Source organism: Ammodytes marinus (assembly GCF_949987685.1).
Source record: "Ammodytes marinus genome assembly, chromosome: 13".
Taxonomy (NCBI): Eukaryota; Metazoa; Chordata; class Actinopteri; order Uranoscopiformes; family Ammodytidae; genus Ammodytes; species Ammodytes marinus.
In genome coordinates, this window is record NC_137217.1 from 18,075,677 (window position 1) to 18,094,992 (window position 19,316).

The following is a 19,316-nucleotide window of genomic DNA, read 5'->3' on the forward strand; positions in this document are numbered from 1 at the left end:
CAAAGCAGATGGAGGCACAACTGACCTAAAAAGCAGGGGGGGGGGGGGGCAGCTAAGAGAGACACAATCTTGCCACTGATCCAGGAAATACATTATGACCTTCTCACTCCCCCCTCCCCCCTTATAATCATTTAATACAACAGCCCTGTCACACGCTTATACACAAACGTTCTTGAATGAATTGCCTCTCCCCGTTACTGTTTACATCAAGCAAACATAACCTATACATATTCTTCTGAACCAATAAAGACCATAATGTACTATAAACCCAAGGGAATGGAAAGTAATACACTGCAGTGACATAAAGGAAAACAGTATTCTGTAGTCTATAGCTGCCGGGCATTTTGCAGCCAGCTTATGTGGTGCTCCATGTAGTCTTGCTTGTGAGCATCAATTTATTCAAATCCTTCCTTGAAAAGCTCCCCACTTCCCTTTAGCTCGGAGAGCAAACACTCGTTGGTAGCCACCAGGTACCTGCAGTACGAGGACAGACACAAAATCGCAAAAAACAACCAATAAAGTAGGGCGGGATTTAGACGAGAGACCATCACTGGTATGGCTGTGCAGATAACAGTAAAGCCAAGCAAAGCATCATGGACTAAACTTCTTACCTGTGGTTCTCTTGCAGCATGTTTGACAACTCTTTGACTTTCTCGGCCTCCTGCACTTTCTCCCTCAACCCCTCGATCTCTTTCGTCAGTTCCTCCACTTCCGTCTGAGCCTCTGAGGACGTGGCAAAACACAAAGTGAGAGAGATTCTAAAAGGACAACAACGTATTGTTCCCTCATAGGCATGATCTCCCAGCCCACCTTTGATCTGAGTATTGCTTTTCATCATAGACTTGAGATACTGTCTCTCTGACTGGAGCTGTTTCTGTAGAGCGACATTTTCTTCCAAGATGATCTTCAGCTGCCTGTTTCGCTTGCCCTGCGTTATAGATAAAGATTTAAGACGATAAATACAGTGTGCTGCTCATCAAAACTTGGTTGTTTTTTCTAGTGCTGAACCCACTCACCACGGCACTGCTAGTCTCCTCGAGCTGAGCGGAGAGCCCGCGGACTTCAGTTGTGTGCTCTTCCTCTCGTGCGGCCTCTTGAGATCTCAGCGCATCAGCTTCCCGTCTTAAGGCCCTGACCTCAGCCTCCCGACTGGAAATATCGTTTTCCATCATGGAGAGGATCTGGACCGCCTGAGCTGGAGCCAAAAATAGAGACGATGAGAGAGGACATTCCTTATCTGAGTTCTCCTGTAATCAGATAGCACGTCCTCCCCTGAACCCCTGAACCCCTGAACTCCCGAACTCCCAACTCACACAGGAAGTTGTTGTTATGGTGCAGCGATCTCTCTCCAGTCCAGTGTTTGTCCACGAGGTTGAGGAGCATCTCAAGGGGTTTCCTATAACTTCCCTGGGAGGGGGGAATTTCAGAGATGAGTTGATGTGAGAAAATAAATGTTTTACAAGCAGTAGGAACTGATGAATAATGATTCAATGTGTAAAATAGTAAAGAATACTGAATTGACTTCACACCCTTTTTTTCTTCTCCCCTTGCAGGCCGGGGCCCCCTTCTGTTTTGTTGAAGCTTGAGTAGGTTAGTCTTGGAGGATGTAAAATGGGGTTGGAGGGGTCGGACAGCTTAAAACCGGAACGAGGTGGACTTGGTGGGCAGACGTTAATAAATGAAGAGCTATGACATGGACTTTGATCTGGAAAAGTTTAGAAGACAAGCCAAGAAAGTGTCATTTCAAATGTTTTGATTTTTTTCAACTTCTGATAATGGATTTTATTATTAAGTGCATACATTTACTTCTTACCAGGATTAGGAGTAAAATGTCCCTTGGCTACATGTCTGGTTTGTTCCTTTTCTTTCCCAGGCAAAGGTCTGCATTTCTCTACATAAGGGCCGAAGGAAACCTTTGGTCTTTCGCTGTCTTTCAATGAGGTGGAGCCTCTCTTATAAGATGATTCTCTCATGTGCTGCACTTTGGACTCTGTGTTATCTGTTCAATTACAAACAACATTATAAAAACTCTGATATTAATTGACCTTAGAGAGACACTATGTGCTTGTGATTGATAACACATAAGAAATGCCTTTTGTCTCCACCTAGTGGTGGTTTTACACATTGTCACTACTGAAAAGAGGGCAGTTATTGTAATTTAGTGTCTTTTATTTCAAGAAATGGTATTTGATCGTGTGTTCACCCAATTGGATCATGATTCTTTGCATCACATGAAGCTGGGACTTGTGCTGCATTCCAGACAACTGGGAAGTTGTATTTTTCCTGACCTTCTACTAGGAAAATATGACTTGAACAACGTTTAAAGTCGGAGTTCTTACTCGTAAACTTGGAGCACATCCATCTGACTTTGAGGTTGGAAATCAGAAATTACAATCTGAACAATTTTCCACATCCGACATTTGTAGAGACATACACCACAGCAACTGTTGCAATTTACAATTTAAACCATTAACATGCACTTGACTAACTGTGGTAAGTACACACTTACCATATTTTGTGGGGGGATATCTGAGGATGGATTTACCACTTTCCTGAAGAAGAAAAAAAGCATGCAGTACATTTGATAATGTTTCTTTACTACTGGTAATGTTGTTTGACCGACAGTGGAATAAAAGATCACCTGGATTGGAGTAGAACTCCTCTGTTCTGTAAAATCTTTAGATTGGGGGACAGAGAACAGTTTGAAATAGATAAAAGTTAAGTCAACAAAACATTTGTCCAGCTGGTTTGGTTTTGATTAGAGAATCAGCAGTTGGGACTTTATTTGACATCCTACCTTGTGCCTGAACTGAGACAGAGAGGGGCTTAGTTTCACCACGATTAGTCTCAACAAAATTCAATATGATGTCATCTGTCTTGGTCCGGAGAGAGAGCCTCTTGGTTAAGCAGTCAACTGAAGCCAGTCGCTGATTTCTGCTTCTGGGAAACATAAACAAGGCGGCAAAGATACAACTCAAGTACAAGTTACACGTTTTTTTTTGTGGGGGAATCTCGACACTGCTCCGTACAGCATCGGAGTCACTGAGTTGTTGTTTTTTCATGCAAGCTTTTGTTGCAAGGTCTAAATCTAAGTGGTGGGCATTTGAGAAGTTGGATGTGCAGTAGAATGTTTCACTTTCTAAGCTTCTTTGACCTCCTTTAAAATAGTATAGACCTAACATGTCCATGTCAGCTTTGGAGTGTTCTCCATGTCCTCAGTTTCATCAGTGACATCAAGTCAAAGTGGTTCTGAACAAAATAAACTCAATAAAGTTAACCATCCGTGTACCTTTTCTCAGGAGCCTGATTCAATAACGAGCTCTTCGGCTGAGGTAGAGGGTCAGAAGAGAACTGCATTATGGCAACTTTGCGCTCGGTGTCTCGGACTGCACAGTTATCTAGAAAACAAATGGATGACCTTCAAGTTACACTGGAAAATGACCGGAGTTTAGCACAGTATTTATGTGTGACATGGATTTATCTTACTTAGTTTGCGTAGGTTGGGCATGGCATGCACCAGATGAAGTCGGTAGAGTGGGTGACCTTTGGTGAGAGGGTTGAGCCTGAGGTCCAGCTCCCTTAAAGCTGGCAGCTGGTACAGCACTTTCACTTCTTCAAGGGAAGGTATGCAGTTATTGTACAGGATCAGTCGCTCCAGCACTTTCAAATGTTGAACCCCCTGGGTAGGAAACAATATAGGCTAGTTTTAAAAAGGGGCAACACAGATATTTTGAACATCTACAGACACGTTTACAGCTTAGAAACCATGACCCACAGTTTAAACCTAGGTTACCTCAATGGAGTCCAGTGCATTGTAGGAGAGGTCCAGAGACTTCAGACGGACAAATCTGATCAGTGCGATTCCCAGATTATCTATTTTCTCCTCGTAGGTCCCCGGGAGGTTTAGCGTGCGGACGTCACCTGTTTGAAATGTATATGAATGAGACCGCACTGGATTATTTCCGTGTGTTTCTCTGAACTGCAGCAGGTGACAGTTATTGCTGGTTAGCTGTCGTTAGCTTAGCCGCTTGGAAAGGCACATAACAAATGCTCAGCAACACGGATTGTTCCTAAATTATAGATGTGTTTATTACTTTATAAAGTTTGCATAGACATGAGATAATATTACCGAGACGGGGATGATTTAACTGTAATCTGTTCCGTATCCATTGCTCTGTTATTGTTATGGTTGTCATACACTCCGCCGCCATACTTTTCGAACTTTTGCTCCCTTCAGGTCCCGTCGGAAAAAATGAAAAACATCTTCCCCATTGCGCATTGTGGGCGCATTGTGGCGTATGTGGATTCATTTCAAGTTTATTTGGAAAGCTCAGTCTCACACAGTAGCAAGTCAAATTGCATTACAAAATGTGTGATTAATTCATAAAATATTAGCCAAATTCAGAACTCAAATTAATTCCCTTTTTTTGTCAGTGGCGGCAGGCTTCATCATGAGTTTTGGGAACTTTATACTGCTTGTACAGTGGTAGAGTTTACGACTGTCATGAAGGTATCTTTTGGAGCATGCGCACCCTCCATATCCGGACTTGTCACGTGTCCAAACAAACGAGCAACCGTTACTGCCATAAGTTTGTTTCCTGTGTTTAGAACTGCATTCAGGAAACAGCATACGTTCAGATATATGCTACAGTTATAGTAGTTATTTAACTTAACACAAGTGCATTAATCATTGCAAAATACTTTCTTTGTTACCGTTAGTAAGGGCTGCGTTCCCAACATTGTTCACGTTCACATTGGTGTCACCCGCTCTCAAAATCAATGGCGTCCTGTGTGACAGAGCTGATCACGTCCTGTGCGAACATAACTCTGTCTGCCACGGCACTGTACTCTTCATACAGGCTCTTTAAGGTACGTATGCATCATTCAGTGTTCACATGAATGAAAAGAGTGATGTTATAGTTAGTTTACTAACTTTTAGGGCAGAAACCAAATAAATCACCTTTTTTGTAGTAGGCCTATAGTATCAAGTTTTGAGTCATTTTGCAACCAAAAATGCTGACGCTATCTGTTTGTACTTTAATAAATGTGAGAATATTCTGCACCCTCAAATTTGAAAAATTGGCCATATTTTAGATATTAACTTGACGTATGGGAAGTCCTGACCAGAGCTTTTCCACAATGGCAAAATGGCATCAAGGAACATATTTGGAGTTGAACTGATCACTAAAAAATAATTACAGCCCTGTATAACTTTGTTATAACTTCACTGCATGATTAAAAAAGTGTCATATTAATCTGTAAGACATGATAGGCTAAGTGTATCTACTCTGAACAAACCCATCGCTGAAACATCTCTGTTACTTATATCTCATTTGTAGTTCTGATATGAATGAGATACATGAATGTAATATGTTTAACATTTCCCCACTTTGTGTAATTTTGCCAATGCCACTGTGTGTGCAGGATCACAGGGCTCCGTCAGTAGGCCTCTTTCTACTTGGACTCTCTGCAGCAGTTTGCGCCATGCCTCCCTCCAGCTCATACCTCACCACCACTCTCCAGAGAGAAGCAGAGTGGGCTGGAGAGGTTCTGGCTCCCGCGCTGGTCTCCTTTGACTACCTATGGCTCAGTCAGGACCGCAACACGGCACATGTTCTCCTGTGTGGCTCGTGCCTGCTGGTGGGACAGAGTGGCTGGCTCTCAGACGATGCTCTCACGGTGATGACGCGCTGTCTGGGCCTGTGCTCCCTGTCCTGCTGCCTGACGGTCTGTCTGTTTGCCAGTAATGCTTTAGGGGCCGTGGGCGGTGTGGCCCTCAGCCTGCCGCTGCTTTTAGTTCCGAGGGGCGGAACAGACACCATCACTTCACTGGTCTCTACGGCTGCAACCGAGGGACTCTTCAAGTGGCTTTTAAAAGGCTCCCTGTCCATTGGCTGTTGGGCCTCCACACAGGCTCTCAGCAAGTTTCTGTTGGATGTGACTGACCGATCATGTATGGGCATTTGGTAAATCACAACAGATCTGTGTGATTATGAGTAAGGATCTGTGTTTATTTATGGACTGTCATTTGGTACTAAGTGACCCATTGGAACTATGCAAAAATGAATGTGCCCAACTTAAAAGCACTCTAGGGCATTTGTGAGGAATATATGAGGTAACTTTATTGCCATTGCCATTACAACAACATGAATACACTAACATACTAAAAATATTATAGATGTTTAAAGCTTATCAAATGTGATGATTCACTTTGCTTTTATATTTATTTTCATTATGAAGGAAATAGCCTTGGTTTATTATTTGGAAAAAACAAACAATTTGAAAATGTAACTATGTTCTGATTTTTAATGGATAAAACAACTGGATTATCCAGAAGGTCAACAATAGATTAATCAAAAATAAAAAAAAGAATTGTTAGTTGCACCACTTGTTTTAAAAATGGACACCACATGCAGTAAAGTTCAACAAGCTTTGACTTGCTTAGGCCTTTGTAAGTTGTTGTTATTGAGCAAAATGATAATGGCTGAGGTACATGGAAAAATGAATGCGATGGTTACTGTTTTTCACACGTATCGAGCTTCATGTTTACAATTGTAAAAACAGGCCACGCAGAACAAGTCTTCTGCGTGGTAATGAAAAGTCATCACAAAATCTGATTTAGTAATTTCTTTATATTTCTTGAATTCACAGTGGCTTCTAAGCTGAGATCTTGGCTGAACTTCATATGAACTTCATTTGAATAAAAACCCAGTAATAGGCAAAAAAGATACCACTGGATAAACTAATTTGCTTGTTAGTATGTGATAACAATTTACAACTGGTAGTCCCATGGTGGCGTTCTTTATCAAACTTTATCAGCTTTTTGTGTGCTGGAACATTTATCAAGCTATTCAATGTACAGTATGTATGATGCAGACAGCTCTTATAATTACCTATGTGATCAATTTCCAGGCTGTAGTCCCGCTCAGGCCATACACGCACACGCGCACACACACACTCACACACACACACACACACACACACACACACACACACACACACACACACACCCTCCCTCCCTCCCCCGACTCATCTCTCTGCTGACATTTTTCACTGTTTTAGATTCCCCAAAACATCCTCTGCCCTATTTGTTCTGCAGCCTCAGCAGTATTGCCGGTAAAATATCTGCAGTGGTCTGAGCGTTGGCCCTGCACTTTTATTTGATTACTTCCTTGTTTCTTTGGTACCTGCAATGCTAACAGAAATTACCTAATCTGTTTAATTCCCCCTCATTTTATATGAGGTCCGTATTGTCCTTGCAATGTATAAATCTTCTTTACAGAGATTTGGACTGGACACTAGATTCTCAGGATTTCAGAGTTGTGAGCAGCTGCCACAGCAGTTTTACTGCAGTATATGTACACACATCCATGGCTCCATGCCAGTCAGTGGGACGATCATTTTGTCAGACCTTAGGGCACACGTGTAACAAGGGATAGTTTTTAGGCACTCAGTTATTTTGTGCTCATTTGTTTATGTATGAGCTGCCAAAATGACTGCTGCGTGTGCAATGATTCATCATTCAGTTCATGCCTCGTGTTTGAAAAATGTTGTTATTGTACTCTTATTTATTCTTTTATTTAATTCCTGTTTGTTAACAGAAAGTTAAATATTCAATAATTGAAGATCATAATTTAAATAAATTTGAAGTTAACTTGCATTTTAACAATCTCTTGACTAAAGTCTAACTGTTGTACAACTTATCACTCATAGTCCTTGCATACATGACAACATTTTGTGAGTGCTTTATGTTGCAGTTTCTGTTTCTTTATGAGCACCTGGAACCCCCACACCTCTAGCTTGAACCGTCTCCATATTGTACCTATCTGTTAATCCACCACTGCACCATACTGCACTGAGCATGCTTGCTGCAGATGCAGCCTGTAGATGGAGCATAGTGACGAGGAAGAGAAAGAAAGGGGGAGGAGAGAGAACGGCAGCAAAGAGGGGAGTCACAGATGAGCTGCACACAGCACTGGGATGCTGTTTGCAGCTCTGAGAACAAGGGCTGTAGGGGAAGACCGGTCATTGTCAACACAGATGGAGTGTGAAAGGGAAACGCAAACAACTGGAATGTCAGACTGCCATCAGCAAGGAGCAGACGAGTAATAAGGTAAAGAAGAATGGAGCATTGTGATGCATGATGGGGTGACGGTTAGTTAAGATGTTGAACCTCTGGAGAAGTCGTGGTCAGTATCAACATCATGCATTCATTGATTTTTTTGTATTATTATTATTATTATTATTATTATTATTATTATTATTATTATTATATGTGTGTGTGTTATGATAATATCAGGGTAAGAAACATAATTTTGTCTTAGTTTATGCACGTTGATACAGGTGTATGTGTCTATTGAGCTCATTTCTTTTCATGCACAGGGACTTGTGGAGATGTACGCCTTCTACTCCCTTCTAGTCTACATCTTCTACACTGTCTTTAAGAAGGATGAGGATGATGAAGATGAAGCCTTGGAGGGGGCGTGTGGCACTTCCCCGCACGTATGTCTAGACTCAACATTTTCCGGCCCTTGAGGGGTTTCTTCTGACTGGGGAAAAACATTTGCTTTGCTTGAAACATGCATTTGACACCCACAGCCTGACACTGCATGAAGAAAGCTATATTCTCCGCCATGAAAGGTGTAGATTGTGTGGCGTCATTGTTCTGCCTCTGGTGTGCCTTTCTATGTGTAAATATTGTGTATGTGTTTGTGTGTGTGTGTGTGTGTCTTGCTGTCTGACCCTCATCATGCATGTTGCTGTGCTCAGGAGAAGAGACCTGTTTCCATGGAAACAGGGAGCAGGAGAAGAGATGGCCACACCTCCAAAAGGGGAAAAAAGGCTTGTGCTCGGATCAGCGACTCAAGTGAGTGCTCCAATAGCTTATTTATAGCCAAGGTAAAGGCTGTTGTAAAGACATAGAAGAATGATACAGCATTTATGATACGGGTAAAGTTATTCCGAATTGATTGTTCAAGACATGCATTCCTTTACTCTCCCCTGTTGGTGTGATCATGTTGTCGTCCAGGCAGCAGCAGTGATGATGATGAATTGTCTCGGAGTGATGAAGAACAGGACAATGGCCCCGACATCCCGGCGTGCACTCCCCTGGCTGCCTTTTTGTCCTTCAAGCAGGAGGCCGAGAAGAGGAGGACCTCGCAAGTTCAGCTAGAACCTACGGGAAAGGTGACCAAAACTGTGTCATCGCCGCCAATGAGCTGCTTGTGAATTAGCAGTTACCCCGAATAGGAGCTTGTGCTTTCTTACCAAACTGTGTGTGTGTGTGTGTGTGTGTGTGTGTGTGTGTGTGTGTGTGTGTGTGTGTGTGTGTGTGTGTGTGTGTGTGTGTGTGTTTTGCCTCCCCACTGCCCAGTTGTCAGAGTCTCCCCTTGTGGCGGTGATGTCCCACTTGCTGACTTTTCTGGAGCAGTACTCTCACTTCCAGCAGCTGCAGCAGCAGGCCGAGGAGTACCGTGTCCAGCTGAAGAGGCACCGGGTGCAGCACCGCCGGCAGATGAAGGCCCTGAGAGCCTCCTACCGCCAGCGCCTCAGAGACAAGGGCAGCATCATCAGCAGCATGGAGGAGGCCATCGCCCAGCAACAGACCCCCAGTCCACTCAGCGAGGGTGAGGCAAAGAAAGGGATGCATGGAGGGAGGGGTAAATTAAGGTGCAACAGGGTCATTTATTTTCTTTTTTTTCACATTTATTTTTGTTTTTTTAAAGATATTTTTTGGGCATTTTTATGCTTTATTGATAGTGCAGAGAGACAGAGGTGAAATGGGGCAGAGAGGGGAGTGACATGCAGAGAACGACCGCGGGTGGGAATCGAACCCGGGTCTGCTGCTGGGCCCGGCCCGGGAGGGGGACGCCTTACCAACTGAGCTAAAGGCGCCCCCTTTTTTTCACATTTCTGTGTGGTGGGTGTGAAGGTGAGTATAGGTTACTTACGTGGCTAATTTTTTTAATAACCGCATACTTACATTGATGGGTCGGCGTGAAAAGAGGGGTTGAAAATGTGATAGGGGATTTAAGGTGGATTTAAATCGATATGAGACTTCAGATTGGATGAGATCATCTGATGGATGGAGGAAGATGTATCCGGAGGGTAATGATAATAAAGAAAGTACATTTCTCGGGTCGGGTAACAGAGTATAAATGAATATCTTCTGGGCTCTCATTTAGCTGTATTCAAAGGAAGTGGATTAAGTGTTTTTTTTTCTAATTTCATAGGGATCATCAACTCTTAAGACAACGTCTTACGTAGTTCGCTTCAGTTTTTTTCCCTCCATTTTTCCATTGTTGGCTCACCTCAGATTAGATTTTAGGTGAACCAGGGACACACTGTGTGCCTTGTCACTGGAAGAGGAGCAGACTGATTAGATTTATGTGTGTGTTGGACAACTGTAGAGCTGCCACTGACCTCAAAGCTTTAGATGTCTGTGCCTTCTGTGTTTCAGATGTGACCAGATGGTTCTTTGACCTCAGAGCAGGAGGCTGGAGGCTTACATCCCTTTTACAGCATGTTGACAAGTGTTTGTCTTTAAAAAGTTGTAAACCGCTTCCTGTCCTTTGGCGGACAGCCTCAGAAGAGTGTGTCAATACGTACGATAACGTTCATAGTAACCACAGTGGCTTACGTATCAATCTCAGCGTGTAGGTGTGTTCAACCAGAGGACCTCATGTGCTCTGACTGTCATTAGTCACAGGAGAAAGATACATGATCACGTGGTGAGTGTCCTTGGATAGTGACTCTGTAGCTCTCAGTCATGAATAAGAAATGTCTTGGGAGAGCTGTTTTATTCCCTGCAAAAGCACTTACAAGGCCTGGCACATGCAAGGCGCCACGCGTACTTGTGTTTGACTAAAAATAGACAGGAGTCCCAGTCCCGATGTTACAAGGCTGCTTGGTTTGTGTATTTACTGTGATGTAACATGCAGGCCAGACTGGAGGAGGGATGCTGTGCCTTTTTGGGAATGAGGATTTTCCACCACTTCTGCATTTTGGATGTGTGCATTACTGCATTTCTTTTATCTTCTCAAACTGCTGTTTCAAAGTTTGTGCCTCCGCAGGCCTTAATGGCTCATAGACTTTTCACGTTTCCTGCAAGCACGTTCCTTATAATTCACCCTGATGCACATCTTTGGATGTATGCTGTGTCCTGGCACCACTACACTACACCATTGTGACACAGCACCATTGTGACACAGCAAACCTAACATGGCATGTTGATAGAGTTAGCATAAGGCTCTGCAATGAAAATCGGTGGTGACGGAACCTGAGAAAGGAGGAAGAAAGCAATTTACAGTAAATGCTATTGGGCATGCTGTTCAGGTTCATTGTGAACGATGGAGGGGTTTATAAATGTGAATCTTGGTGCTGCATGTGAAAAGCTGCAGTTAAGGTCTGGAAAGCTCCCTGGAGTATTAGGAGTGGAGAACACGGAAACAATGTGTTAATGTTGCTGCAATGCACAGTGACTACATGGTGTGTAAAAGAGCCCTAAGTGCATCCTTAATGTTCATCAATATTGAACACACACACACCAGGGATGGAAATTAACTTTTTTGCCTACCAGCCACTGTGGCAGGTAGATTTAAAAATCTACCAGCCACTCATCTTTTTTACCAGCCACTTTTTATACGCAATATCTTTTTTAATATATGCGTTAATGTTAAACAATACAATAGTAAGAATAGCTAATGAAAGTGTTTTTCATACAAATGTTTTCCATCAGAAGTCATTTGTACTGTAAGTAGGTGCTACCAAGGAACTGAGTTGCAAATTAAATGGTACACTCTTACTATATATGATACACAATACACGTCATCTTTATTTCAAAACATTGTATAATTGAACTCCATATATACTCTGGGTTCAATGCAACTTTTTTTCCCAACTGGCCAGCTTGGCCAATAGATCCGAATTTTACTGGCCCCTTGTATATTTTCACTGGCCCTGCAGACACCTTTTTTTCATCATTTAGTCAATAATTATAATACAGTATTGAAGTTACCTTTAGATTTATTTTTTCTTTTTAGTTAATGATATGAAATGTTGATATTGTTTATCACTTTCTCCATATGCATTAGGGATGTGAATGTGTCGACACATTGACCGGTTTTCCACTTGCGCTCAAGTCGAATTTAAAAATAGAAATCTGAAAATCAGGGAGTTATGCCGTTTTATTAATGGGAGATGTCACCGTGTCACGTCTGGTCGTGAGCGCGCTGCAGGAGCGTCACTTCTGCAAGGTGCGTGCATGAAGTAATCAGCTACACATAAGAGTCCGGTGTGGGACCATTTTTTCACTGTTGATAAAAAACAGTGCAGTGCAAAAGATGCAGCATAATATTAAACGCTCGTCTGAGACTATGACGTTAAATCATCTAGAAACACACGATGCCTTCGTCCGAGCAAAGCAGCGTTTCACCGTGAGATCATTAGTGAGTGCGCGAGCCACCGCACGGGGAAGAACTCTGTGGTTTGAGGCTCAAATAATAACCGGGGATATTCTCCCCGTTAGCGATACCGATGGGAAAGGCTTCCCTGTTTGTATGCGATCTGATTGTATGTCTCGAGCCTTAAATACAAAGCCATGTCGGCAAACTGACTGCGCGACTCAAGGGACTGTATGTGAGCCGAATCCCTCCGTTAGTTTCTGTTTCAGCCGACACAATTAAAATCACCTCTAAGCACGGACAGCGTTTAAATAAAGCATCTCATTTGTATTACCATTAGGGCTTTGATGCAAATACTGTAACAACGGCGGCAGCTCTGCTGCTTAAAGGAAAAGCGCAGTTTTCACTTTATTTTCAGCACCTCAACCTCTGCTGTGGGAAGAAAAAAAGGGGGCAAAGTAAGTCGATTGATTTGTCGACTTATGCCTCCACACGTTAACTCGCAGATAGTATTTCCTAGCGGAGCGGATCGCGCCGTAGTTCAGTTCGACTAGAAAGGCAAAAAGAAACTGTTGAACTGTGTAGCGCCCTGTCATCATGTTCATGACGAATGTATTAAATATGCAAATTAGATCGGACCTGACTGGAAAGTATTACCCGACACAGTGGCGGGTGAAGTGACACAATCTACACGCCAGCACGCAAATCTACCCGCATTTGGCGTGTGGCGGGTGTTAATTTCCATCCCTGACACACACACACACACACACACACACACACACACACACACACACACACACACACACACATACACACACACACACACACACACACACACACACACACACACACACACACACACACACACACACACACATGCAAGCATTAAAGCGAAATGTTGAAATTAGTCATCATGAGTGGGAGGGGGAAAAAATCAGAGAAAGCCCCAAGGATACTGATTGGTGCTATTTCTGTCTAGCCTAATATGAATATGTCCAAAGATGTCAGAACATGCTTAAGGTTCTTAGCTATGACATCAGCACTAAGGCCTATGATGATAATGGTGATGGCTAATTACAGTTATTTTTATTGTATGTCCCCCAGGTGAATGCAGCAGTGATGCAGGGACACCATCCGGGGTTCACAGGCTGGTGGAGTCTCTGTACGGTCTGCAGGGCGAGAGGAGCCAGCTGAGAGGAGAACTCCGTCTTCTGCACTCACAGCTGGAGCAGAAGGACAAAGACAGGCACTCTTGCATACACGCCTTAAAACAGCAGGTATGGTGCCACATAATGCTAAATCCATTTTTGAGAGAGAAAGACTTATTTAGAAAGTTATAGAAAACAAAACGAAAAATCTGTCAACATGTGAATTATTTATTACAAATACAAATGACTTATAATAACTAACTAGAATTCATAGTATGCTTTACTTCATGTTCATGGGTATTGTCGTAGGGAAGGTGTCATACTCTTTTAACTTACAGAGACAAAGTTACTGTGCATACATGTTTTCCTAAATGAAGGATGCCTCTCAGGTCCAGTGTTATTGAGCATAACTATATGTGAATGTTGTAAATTATTTATGCGACTCTGCGTAATCTACCCTGTGCTGCCGTTTGGGGGCCAGGTCTCTCTCCAAAAAGATCTCAGGAAGGGTTTCATGAAAAATAGCAGAATTTTACAACTTCAACTCCGAATTGAATGGAAATGGGGGAAATGAGCACAACCATGTTCTCAAAACAAATCTGTTTTAGTAACTTTCAACCGTTATTTTTCTTCCACACAGATAGATGAGCTCAAGAGTGGCATAGAGGAGCGCGAGGAGGAGCTGTCCAGACTGAGAACAGCCACTGTAAGCGCTGTGTGCTATTGATTTAATTATCCGTCAAGTCTTTGTCACTTTCCCCTCGCCATCAGCAAAGCTGCCACAGGGTATCCCAACACCCACTGAATAAAATGCCATGCTGTTAAAGAAAAAAAATAGAAGTCAAACAATGCTCATCATGCCATGTACAACTCCTTAGTAATGAGTTCATGTTGAGGTAGGCCTATGCATACTGCAAATAATTCTGGTTGTGACGGCTCTCCCATTGTTATGCTGAAGTCGCCGTGTTTAATGTTTTCCCAGGGGGCCACAGACTCAGAGAAGCGGGTGTTGTGTCTGTCTGTTGAGAACGAGAGTCTGAAGCAGAACCTGAGCGTCACCCAGGGCCTCCTGCAGCAGCTGTCGGCCATCCCCTCCCAGTCCAGCACTATGCTCATCAAGGTGAGACGTGCGAAGGAAGCCACTAGCAACTGCCATCACATACTGTATATACTTAATGATTCCATTGACTTTGTTTAATATGCTGTTGCTAGGAGAATGAGAACCTGCGCTGTAGAGTGCAGCAGCTGGAGATGTCCCTACAACAGCGTGCCGAGCAGCTGACGCTACTGGAGCGACAGAGCGAACAGGGCGAGTGGAGGAGAGGAGAGGAGCTGAGGAAACGGGAGGACCGAGTGAGGGAGCTGCAGCTTGAGCTGGACAGAGAGAAAGGCAAAGAGCCAGTGGTGAAGGTAAATCTCAATCCCAACCAACTACTTCAGACAGGTTTGAAAGAAATAATGAACAAAATTGCAACAAAATACAAAATGGCCCCCTTATTTCTTTGTTATTTTCCTCCCTCTCAGTATGTCACCCAGACTGTTGAGGTGGAATCACCTGCCACGTTAAAGCATCTGGCAAAAGCCAAACAGAGGAACGAACTGCTCTCGGGAAAGCTGCAAAATCAGAATGAGCGCTGCAAACAACTGGAGGATCAAATCAGGAAGTCCGACGAATACAGCTGTAATCTGCAGCACAAGGCATGTATAATCATCTGTCATTGCTGCTTTAAAATAAACATAGTGATACCCCCCCCCCTCCCCCCCCCCACACACACAGGGCATATAAAACTGATAACACAAAGTATTGAACAATTTATACGTGGGTGGTGCATACAGGTATGACATCTTTTTAGATGTTAATAATGTGATTGGCCAATTTTTCAACAGGGTTGCAACAACCTCAACATAAATTATAAAGTGATACATAATCTGGGCTTTTGACAATAATGCTCATGATAAAGCTACATTTCCATCAGAGAACAAGTAATTACCGTTGGCTTCTGGCTACGAGGAAAGGAAACTGGCAATGAAGATAGTCCTTCTGATGGCATCAACTTTATGTATACAGGAAAAGAATGGCCAAAGCCTTTTACCCTTAGCTTGTTTAGATAGCAGATGATCAATGGAGAGAAAATCAAAGGGGGAACACCCATATCGATTCTGCTGACGGATGAAACTCAGACCAGAGCCAAAGCTGCACAGAATTGGACCTGTCCAGCTAGCAGCATATTGACAAACTGCTGTGCCCAAACCTTTTTGCAGATCGCGGCATACGAGAGAGAAATCAGCAAACTGAGAGAGGAGCTGCTGAAAGAGATCGGCCACTTGGAGGAGAAGAAGGAGGAGGCCGTGAAGGCTGCTGCTGGCTGCTCAGCAGAGCATTTTCAGGACCTGCAGCAGCAATTCTTCAGTGAGTTAAGCCCCCAAACCAGCAAATGGGATTTGGTTTTCTGCATACAAGACAATTAAAAATAAATAATGTTTTTTTTGGGGGGAATTAGTTCTACATTCTTGGAAATATGCTTATTTGCTTTCTTGCTGGGAGAAAGGTCAGAAGATTTAAACCCTATATTCAATAGAGAAACATAAGAACAGTATCACCCTTCTTCTCATCTGACTCACAGTAAGAAAGCTCATAAGCATACTTTTCCAAAATGTGAAACTATTCCTTTAATAGAGTTATTGAGAAAAGTTTAAATTTGACTCCACATGGGTTTTATTTAATTTTTCAAATCAGCCCTGCAGAAGCGTATGACGTCACTTCCTCCGACTCTACGCTCCATGCAGACGGACTACACCAGTCTGAGGAGCCAGGTTCGGAACTTCTCTGACTTTTACGGAGCAGCTATAAAAGACGCAAAAAAACAGGCATGTACAGCAGCGACAACACTGTGACTGTGACTTTCCCCCGTGTATTGAGTGGACTAACACATCTAAAAGCTGTTTAACTGTTTGTGTCTTTGGCAGATTTCCGCAGCCCTCAGTGAGATGTCAGAAGCCAACAAAGATCTTCTGGAGAAATATAGGAAGGAGGTTGCACTGCGCAGGAAGTACCACGAGCAGCTGGTGGAGCTTAAGGGTATGCAAAGGAGACAGCAGAAAACCCACAGCAGGGTTAGGGTTAGACACGGAACCATAAGCACTTCTTTGAATGTGTGTTACTCTTCTGTTTTTGAGTTAACGTATTTAACGTAGCTTTGCTCTGAGGCAGCAGCTAAAGACGACAAGGTTTTTAAAAAAAAGGAAATGTTTATTTCACATTATTTGTTGTCTTTTAGGCCTTTTTTCATGTTCTTTCTTGTTCTTTTAGGCAACATCCGTGTGCTGTGTCGTGTGAAGCCGGTGCTGAAGGAGGACCAGCATGAAGAGGGCCAGTCTGTGGTGGTGACCACGGACCCCAATAACGAATCCTCGCTCAACGTGCTGAACAAAGGCAAGGGTCGCATCTTCGAACTGGACAAGGTCTTCCACCCTCAGGCTACACAGGAAGAGGTATGAAAAACACGCAAACAGACGCATTACAACTTTACCAAGAGAATCTGACCCCTTTGTTTGGCCTTCATCAGGTCTTTCAAGAGATTGAGCCTCTTGTGACGTCCTGCATCGACGGCTACCATGTCTGCATATTTGCCTATGGGCAGACTGGCTCTGGAAAAACCTACACAATGGAGGTACACACTCTCAAGTTCAACAGCATTGCTGGGGCCACAGATAATGATGACCCATGAATGTAGGCTGCAGGGCTAAACATCCTTTCGATTTTCAGGGCAGCGTGGAGAACCCGGGCATCAACCAGCGAGCCCTGAAACATCTCTTCACTGAGATCGAGGAGAGGAAAGACATGTGGTCTTACACTGTCACTGTCTGCTCTGTGGAAATCTACAACGAGGTGCTAAGGTACAGTTCTCTGGGCTTTTTCCTAAAATAGTTAGCCTTTTAGCTAAATTAATCCTAATTTTCAGCTTCCAAACGTTGGTGGTTGTATTGTCATTGTGTCATATTTTCTCTCTCAGAGACCTGCTAAGTAAGGACGGAGAGAAACTGGACATAAAGATCAACCCGGACGGAACAGGGCAGCTGCACGTGCCGGGCCTCCGGGTCACTGAGGTCAAGAGCTTCCAGCACATAAAGAAGGTGACACAGCACGAATCCTACTAAATGGGATTAATGAATGATAATGAGAATAAATCATTACATCGTCGATGCTGATAATTTGTGTTGTCGTCCAGATTTTAGCCACAGCCCGAAGGAACAGGATCACCTTTGGCACTCAGATGAACCAGCACAGCTCCCGCTCCCATGCTCTGCTCTGTATCACCGTTCAGGGCACTGACCTCGCCACAGGGTCCAAAACCACCGGTTAGTCACAGTTGGGTTTCTCCATTTACAGGATAAGGCTGCTGCTTATTAATACCACCTTGAGTGGTAACCACCTTAAGACTATACCACCTTAAGTATAGTCAGAGAAAAGCACCAAAGAGAAGCTTTTTAGGTGACAGCGTCTCACCGTTTCCTCTGGATTTTTTTTTCTTCTTCCATTTAGGCAAGTTGAACTTGGTGGACCTGGCCGGCTCGGAGAGGGTATGGAAGTCTGGTGCAGAGGGAGAGAGGCTGAAAGAGGCCCAGAATATCAACCGCTCCCTGCTCTCTCTTGGAGATGTCATTCAGGCACTGCGAGCGCGACAGACTCACATCCCTTTCAGGAACTCCCGCCTAACGTACCTCCTGCAAGACTCACTGGGCAAAGGCAGCAAGACGGCCATGGTGGTGCAGGTGAGTCTTACTGCTCTTATTAATGTAGAGATTTTCAACCTTAAAGCTATAACTTTTATTAAATTTTTTTTTAAATGATATAAGCACCCATGAAATGTTTTAGTTCTACTGCTAAGAAAAAAACCTAGACGTAGATCAGAAGGAATAAAATCCATGCGTGATCACCGAAGGCTTACCCTCAAATATATGTAGATGCGCCCACAGTGTTCTTGTCATGTCTCAGCATTTCTCATGGGGGCGACAGAAGTTAAGCACTATAGCTTTAAAGGTATGCCATATTTGGGGCGCCCTTAGCTCAGTTGGTAGGGCCCCCCCCCCCCCCCCCCCCCCCCCCCGGGCCGGGCCCAGCAGCAGACCCGGGTTCGATTCCCGCCCGCGGTCGTTCTCTGCATGTCACTCCCCTCTCTGCCCCATTTCACCTCTTTCTCTCTGCACTGTCAATAAAGCAAAAAAATGCACAAAATATCTATAGAAAAAAAAAAAAAGTATGCCATATTTGTGGTGAAAAAAAGCCTTGGTTGATGGTTGTGTCATCATGAGCCTTGTTATGTTTCCATGTTTCTACTTAAAGGTGTCTGCTCTGGAAAGTAATGTCGGAGAGACATTGTGCTCACTGAAGTTTGCCCAGAGAGTGTGCAAGGTGGAACTGGGTCCTGCAGCCAGGAAGATTGAATCCGGTGGAGGTCATTGCGACTGACAGCCTTGAATCAGCCATCCTCCTATCAGCCATCCTCCTGTTCCAAGCGATTGCCCAGGGAGCCATGAATGGACCAGTCAGATTATCACCCACCCTAACAACCAATCATAACACTGAAGTATCAATGACATCATCAGCAATCCTGCTGAAGGGCTAAATCTGCGGAAGTCTGTGCCGTACCTTATGCCAATCTTTTAAGATTAGTTATTGAGTTATATTGGCCTCAAACTTGCCATTTTCTGCTTCCACCAAGTTTGAACCCTTTATCATTAAGATAATTAGCATGCAGGAGTATTT

General features: G+C 43.6%; 3 protein-coding genes across 3 annotated transcripts; 2 read left to right on the top strand and 1 right to left on the bottom strand.

The window, feature by feature from the left end:
* Positions 1-362: 362 nt before the first annotated feature.
* cep72 (centrosomal protein 72) lies at positions 363-4,211 on the bottom strand (the record flags this gene model as incomplete). The annotated part of the gene is made up of 14 exons (XM_080039565.1): positions 363-474; positions 612-723; positions 811-928; positions 1,017-1,195; positions 1,314-1,407; positions 1,530-1,705; positions 1,814-1,999; positions 2,510-2,552; positions 2,642-2,681; positions 2,734-2,940; positions 3,290-3,398; positions 3,487-3,679; positions 3,794-3,921; positions 4,130-4,211. 14 exons carry the CDS (start codon positions 4,209-4,211, stop codon positions 396-398), a joined length of 1,746 nt encoding a protein of 581 aa, XP_079895691.1. The 3' UTR covers positions 363-395.
* Positions 4,212-4,738: 527 nt separating this feature from the next.
* On the top strand, positions 4,739-5,970 carry LOC307259967 (transmembrane protein 276-like; the record flags this gene model as incomplete). Its single annotated transcript, XM_080040062.1, has 2 exons — positions 4,739-4,869; positions 5,425-5,970. Exons 1-2 carry the CDS (start codon positions 4,780-4,782, stop codon positions 5,968-5,970), a joined length of 636 nt encoding a protein of 211 aa, XP_079896188.1. The 5' UTR covers positions 4,739-4,779.
* Positions 5,971-7,988: 2,018 nt separating this feature from the next.
* LOC307259149 (kinesin-like protein KIFC3) lies at positions 7,989-19,019 on the top strand (the record flags this gene model as incomplete). Its single annotated transcript, XM_080038890.1, has 20 exons — positions 7,989-8,113; positions 8,383-8,502; positions 8,770-8,866; positions 9,029-9,186; positions 9,374-9,626; positions 13,506-13,678; positions 14,190-14,255; positions 14,532-14,669; positions 14,762-14,959; positions 15,074-15,247; positions 15,812-15,959; positions 16,287-16,417; positions 16,517-16,628; positions 16,860-17,041; positions 17,116-17,220; positions 17,316-17,446; positions 17,563-17,683; positions 17,779-17,908; positions 18,093-18,322; positions 18,894-19,019. The coding sequence occupies exons 2-20, from the start codon at positions 8,395-8,397 to the stop codon at positions 19,017-19,019; spliced, it is 2,781 nt and encodes a 926-aa protein (XP_079895016.1). The 5' UTR covers positions 7,989-8,113; positions 8,383-8,394.
* Between the last annotated feature and the right edge of the window lie 297 nt (positions 19,020-19,316).